This window comes from Octopus bimaculoides, chromosome 2 (assembly GCF_001194135.2).
Source record: "Octopus bimaculoides isolate UCB-OBI-ISO-001 chromosome 2, ASM119413v2, whole genome shotgun sequence".
In the NCBI taxonomy this organism is placed as follows: domain Eukaryota; kingdom Metazoa; phylum Mollusca; class Cephalopoda; order Octopoda; family Octopodidae; genus Octopus; species Octopus bimaculoides.
The window spans coordinates 121816039-121822927 of NC_068982.1; the positions used below are offsets into that span (position 1 = coordinate 121816039).

The following is a 6889-nucleotide window of genomic DNA, read 5'->3' on the forward strand; positions in this document are numbered from 1 at the left end:
CGTGCTTCACCACCTCATCCCAGATCTTCCTGGGTCTACCTCTTCCACAGGTTCCCTCAACTGCTAGGGTGTGGCACTTTTTCACACAGCTATCCTCATCCATTCTTGCCACATGTCTATACCAGCACAATCGTCTCTCTTGCACACCACAACTGATGCTTCTTAGGTCTAACTTTTCTCTCAAGGTACTTAAATTCTGTCGAGTATGCACACTTACATTACACATCCATCGGAGCATACTGGCTTCGTTTCTTGCAAGCTTACGCATATCCTCAGCAGTCACGGTCCATGTTTCACTGCCATGTAGCATGGCTGTTCGTACACATGTGTCATGCAGTCTGCCTTTTACTCTGAGTGAGAGGCTCTTTGACACCAGCAGAGGTAAGAGCTCTCTAAACTTTGCCCAGGCTGTTCTTATTCTAGCAGCTACACTTTCAGTGCACTCTCCCCCGCTACAAACTTGGTCACCTAGGTAGCAGAAGCTATCAACTACTTCTAGTTTTTCACCCTGGAGTGTGGTAAAAGTTGTTTTCTGCACGTTCTCAGTGTTTATTGCTCCTGAGGATCTGTCACATACAAAAACTATCTTGCTAGTTAGCCTTCCTTTGATATTGCTGCACCTCTTATGTGTCCATAGCTTACACTGGGTACAGATCAAGCAGGGCTCCACTACTCCTTTACAAAAATTGACCTCACCCTTCACTCACCATGATCGAATAATTTATAATGTGAGGAATTTAAAACAAAACTTCCAAGTCAAAATTATAAGTTGATATTATATTTGATTGCAATAAAGTAGGATAAGTGTATGAAATATATTACTGATATTTAGCTACAAAATGTGTGCAAGTAGAAAGAAGTGTGGCTATCACAATATATTCAAGGTCACATTTTACTTGAGTAAATTAAATGCAATAATTTTTTTTTAAACCAGTTCTTGAAAATTTCATTTCATTAAAAAATTTATACTGTACATATCATTCAGCATCTCCATACACGTTTGACTCATCTCAATGCATACCATTTGCCTTATCTGACTTATTTCCCTTAGATACAGTTTATATTACTTCTTTATGAATTAGTGTTGGTCTCTCTTTCAGTTGTCCTTTTCTCCTTTTTCTAATACAATGAGGTTTGATATGAACAGACAGTACAGTGTTCACTTACACACTGCTCCATTAATTTGTAAAAACATTGTCAATAATATGAAACTAAAAATAATCAGTGTACAGAGAGAGAGAGAGAGAAGCAGGGAGAGAAAAAGGGGAGAGAGAATGAACTCATCTTTTTGTTTCATAAATTGAGTTGTCAGTCCTTTTCCCATCTTTCCAGGAATTATTCTTGTTCATGACTTGACAAATCGGAAATCTCACCAGAATTTAAGGAAATGGTTGACAGAAGTTTTAAACAAAGGAACCAGTAAAGGAAACAACAGGGAATACAATGAGTAAGCAGACTTTTATCGAACCATTTTGTTTCTGCTTGAGCCCTCACTCACATTACCATTGTCACTTTTTATTTGGTCATCATCATCATCATCATCATCATTATGTATATGTATGATTTATTCTGTAAAAATCACAAGTCTCACTTAATAATTATCGATGTATTATAGCAAAAATGGCAGATAAAAATGTCCTATAGTGTGCATTCCAGCCCTCTACAATTTGAGTTCATGTCCTGTTAAGGTCACCTTTGCCGTTCATATTTGCAGTTGATAAATAAATTACCAGTCCACTATATTGATTTCTCTCTCTCTCTTTCTCTCTCTCTCTCTCTCTCTCTCTCTCTCTCTCTCTCTCTCTCTCTCTCTCTCTCTCTCTCTCTCTCTCTCTATCTATCTATCTACCAATCTATCTATCTATCTACCAATCTCTCATACCTGTAATTCATAAGGCCAGCCTTGTGACTTTGTTTCATAAGTACATATGTCTAGATATTAATTATATATTAATTTCAGAAATAGGAATTTAGTTGGTCAACCATCTTATTCCTTGATTGATGATTAAAAACAATTACTGGTCAAGAACTGAGATTGATCTAATTAACTATTCTTTCCAACCAGGATTTGCAGGATTTTGTATCTATGTTAGAAATTAACATTTTATTGATTAAATATTGTATAACTATCCAAAATCTTCTGCCTTCCTATCATCTTTATATCTTTATCAGCTCTATTTGCTTTTAGTCAAGTAATGATTGTCTTCTTTGTAGGTGTGATTTTGATCCTGAACAATTTGCTGGTAACCAGATACCAATATTGGTAGTCGGAACCAAAGTTGATCTAGCACAAAGTCTGCGAGACAATTTTCTCTCCAAACGCTCAACAGTTGCTGAGGAATGTGGTGCTGGTGAAATAAACTTAGTAAGTCAATATTATCTGGGATTTATTTCTCACAGTTAGTAACTGTTTGATGATTAATATGTCTGATAGATATAACACAGATGACAGAAAAATAGGGTTATAAATAAAGGATGGTGATACTATTGGTGTAATGTATATGTCAGTGGTATGACGAAAGCAGGCAAGAAAGAGTATACAGTGTATTTGAAGAGACTATGGAATATGTGTCAATAATGTGATGTTATACAGTACTGGTGACTGGCAAGACTATATGGTGTATGTGTTAGTTGTATGATGTTGGTAGAGGACCTGTAGTGACAGGAATGACTGTTTCAGTAGTGTTGTATGGTAGTGAATACAGAGAGCTAAGTTTGATGATGGCTTGCCTCCTAGTTGTATTTATCATGTGAGCTTTGAATAACATCCTCAACCACCAATCTATCAAGTTTTTGAATTGCCAACTTATGAATTTTCATTGTTGACAAATTTCTAAATTGCATGAATTTTTTTTATTGACTTTGATGTATGAAGTTAGCTTCTTTATTTTGTTTGCAGTTTTAAGTTAGTTATAGGGTGACTTCTCTTGTGGTATTAAACTAAATATGGTGAAGTCAGAAGGCTTAAGTGTTGTATGTTTTGCATTTTGGTGTACATGATGCAAATGGTCTTCAGTTACTATTTTGTGACCTCTAAAGAGCTGTAATTTGTACATTATGCCTTTTATTTTATGTTGTGTTTGATACTAATGAACTCTATGCTTGACATGCATAATCAAATATTGGCTTATCACTTACTTTGTTGGTTGCTTTAATTGTGAATTTATCTTGTCCCAAGTATTGTCAACCTATAATTTTAAAGTCAGATTTCTCTGCCAGCCAGTGATTTAAGGATATGGCTTCTCTTGAACATGAGGTCTTCATTCATTTACTACAGTCTGGTGAAAAAGTGAACATTGTCTCAAATGTGATTTTTTTTGTATCTTGGATTGTTACTCCAAGATAGTTAGTTTGTGGCTAGGAACTTGGAGAGAATAATGGAATTGGACAGTTTAGGGGATGAACAAAGTTGACATAAGTGCTAAAAGTTGCTATCCTCTGCCTGAAAAAGAGAAAATAGAGTAGCACTTCCAATATAGAACCATATTCCAAACAGAATGCAAATTACTCTACTAAACTTACCCAAAACACAGTCCTTATGTATAGTTCATCTTAGAACTTCCAAAACACAGTTTTTTTGGCAAAGATATAGTCAGTATTGCCTAGTTTGCTCTGAATACTACTATTCAAAGCTAGGATTGAATGAAACCTAAGGATTAAAAGAAAATGGATATGTTGTGGTTGTGGAAAACAACTATTCAAGACGAAAATCCTAGAGGTTAAGCATGTTGGTCAGTTGACTTAAATCAACTTATCCCAGGCATTAAATGTATTCATTAGCTCTACTAATGAGCAAATCCATGTTTCTATTGCAGGATTGTAAACAAAAGAAATTCCTGGCTCCTGGATCTACCAATGCAGTAAAGGTGGCCAAATTTTTTGATAAGGTATTATTATACACTTAACCCCTCTTCCTACTTGTATTTTGACCAGACATCTTAGCAACATCACTCTACATTCCTCAGTTTCTCCTCTCATTAAACTTCATACCACAGTTCAATGGGTGGTATTCAGAAAAGATGATGTCTGACTATCAAAAGGTCAACCTAAGACATTTTAATGCTACTATGGCCATTCTACTCATCTTACTGTGTAATACTGCTTGCCTCAGTCTGCCATCCTAATATCAGGTACTTCTCCTACTTTACAGCTGAGTGGTTAATGTTCATAACTGATATCCAATTATAAACACAAACTTTGTAACAGGGTACAACTGTCTATGTTAATGTGAGAGGGAGGGTTTAAAACTGTAAAAAGGCATTTTCCACTTCATTGTTTTAATTAGTTAGTCTAAGAGAGAGAAGATAATGCTAATAACCTATATAAACCCTCGTAGATGGAGGTGAGGTATGGTTAACTACTGGAAGTTAGTCTCATCTATTGGTGGCAGAGGTAAAAACATGGACAAGGAAGGAGTTCCAGAGGTTTAGTTCTGTGTAAGGATTGTACTAATGGTATACTAATTCTGATGTACTATATGAATTGTTTGGGCAAGTGATTTTACACTTGGATACCTCGACTTAAAGATAACTATTCAATTTTGTTATCATGTATTCATTGTTGATCATCATCATCATTTAAGGTCCGTTGTCCATGTTGGCATGGGCTGAAAAGTTTGACCAGGGCTGGCGAGCTGGAAGGTTGCACCAGACTTCAGTCTGATTTGGCATGGTTTCTATGGCTGGATGCCCTTCCTAATGCCAACCACTCCGAGAGTGTAATGGATGCTTTTACATGTCACCAGCACAAGTGTCATTTGTGTGATACCAATATCTGCCATAACTTAGATTTTACTTGGCTTGATGGATCTTCTTCTCAAGTGCAACATAATGCTAAAGGTGTCAGTCATTCATTATTGTACCCATGAGGCCCAACACTCGAAAGGAGCTTTTCATGTGCCACCGGCATCAGCCACTTTGCCTCTGTGAGGCCCAACACTTGAAAGGTGCTTTTTATATGCCACTGGCATGGGTGCCAGTTACATGACACCAGCATCTGCCACAACTATGATTTCACTTGACTTGACAGGTCTTCTCAAGCACAGCATATCACCAAAGGTCCCAGTCACTAGTCATTTCCTCTGTGAGGCTCAGAGTTCAAAACTCATGTTTCATCACCTCATCCCATATATTCCTGAGTCTACCGCTACCACAGATTTCCTCCACAGTTAAAGATTGGCACTTCTTTATACAGCTGTCCTCATTCATACACATCACATGACCATATCAGCACAGTCGTCTCTCTTGCACACCACATCTGATACCTCTTATGCCCAACTGTTCTTTCAAGATGCTTACACTCTGTCAAACATGCACACTGACATTGCACATCCAGCAAAGCATACTGGCTTCATTTCTTTCAAGCTATGCATGTCTTCAGCTGCCACAGCCCATGTTTCACTGCCATATAGCATAGCTGTTCACACTCAGGCATCGTACAATCTGCTTTCACTCTGAGAAAGAGGCCCTTTGTTGCCAGCAGTGGTAGAAGCTCTCTGAAATTTGCCCAACCTATTTTTAATCTCACAGCTACACTCTCGGAGTATCCACCTCTGCTAGTAACTTGGTCACCTAGATAACAGAAGCTATCTACTACCTCTGGCTTCCCCCTCACAGTTGATGGAGTCTATTTTCTGTACATTGTTGGTGTTTATTGTACCTGTGCATCTTCCACACACAAAAGTTATTTTCCTTGTTACCTTCCTCTGATATTGCTGCACCTCTTATATGTCCATAGCTTACACCAGGTGCATCTTATGGAGTTTCTACCTACGCCTTTTCTACAAATCAAGCAGGGCCATCTACCTGAAGGGATCCTCTTGTTAATATTGTTATGCATGTCTTGTTGCTGTTGTTGTTATTGATAGCTGATTCTTCCTAGGGCTTATGTGTTATTTATCTATCATTTTTGAAAAACAGCCAAAACAACAAAAGAGAACACAGCCACACAAGTGACCAGGACTTTGTGATTGCTCCAAACTCTACTACATTTTGTGTGAGGAAATTATAGAAGTGGCAGTATTTCATTGGCACAGATGACCAATGCAATGGAAGGTTTGCCATCTGTTTGTAGTTTCAAGACATTCAAGAACTCCAAACTTAGATTGTACTCGGGGCAGGCTGCAATGGATGATCAGCTTCACTTTCTTTTTTCTAACTTCCTTGGCCAGTATGAAGGTGAATGAGATCATTGGGGGTGTATCAAGGATACACTGGGATGACTAGGATGATCTATGTTTCTCACTATTCTCTGAGGCACACATTCCTGTATGACTGCTGGATATTGCTCTTGCTCATTGAAAGTTAACCATTGATGGCTGGCATTCCTGTGTAATCCACTAAAATCCAGCTGTCACATGCATCATAAACATGCATATACACACAATTGACTCTTTCGAGTTCATTCACCCTTCAACTTGGTTTCGTTTTTCATCCTACAGAGTGTCCAGTACTCACTCTCCTCTTCAAGCAGGTTTGCTGGGGTTGTTGGTTTAATCATCAGCAACCCAACCATTCAACAAGTGGTACTGAGTTACACAGTATCAATAGTGCTCATGAACATTCTCACATTAGGACTTGTGTAAACTTCAACTGAATCCATAATTTGTTATTTTCTATATAAAGACTGGTAGAGATAAATGTGTAATGTATTGTCATTGACCATATAAGAACAAATTAGATAAATATTTAATTTACTGTCATTGACTATATAAAGACACTTATCATTGTCATCATCATCCCCATTATACATCTGTTTATCCATGTTGACATGGGTTGGGCAGGTTTCACAGCATGTTGTCACTTGAGGTGTTTCATCATCTGACGCTTAGTAATAAAGGAAATTAATCAACTTTGTTGTTATGTCTGTCCTTTTCTTTTTTTTTTTTTTT

General features: G+C 37.5%; 1 protein-coding gene across 10 annotated transcripts in view; it reads left to right on the forward strand.

Annotated features, from left to right (window-relative positions):
• Window positions 1-6889, forward strand: part of LOC106871814 (rab-like protein 3) — a 41544-nt gene that overhangs the window by 16025 nt on the left and 18630 nt on the right. For 6 of the 10 annotated variants that reach the window (XR_008263418.1, XM_014918475.2, XM_014918497.2 and 3 more), the window contains exons 4-6: window positions 1333-1447; window positions 2215-2365; window positions 3816-3887. Coding sequence is in view for 9 of the 10 variants with exons in the window: in XM_014918475.2 (XP_014773961.1) it covers window positions 1333-1447; window positions 2215-2365; window positions 3816-3887 (338 nt within the window). In the remaining variant the exon portion in view is untranslated. The remainder of the gene's footprint in view (window positions 1-1332; window positions 1448-2214; window positions 2366-3815; window positions 3888-6889) is intronic. The other 4 variants (XM_014918537.2, XM_014918547.2, XM_014918528.2 and 1 more) reach the window with 1 other exon arrangement.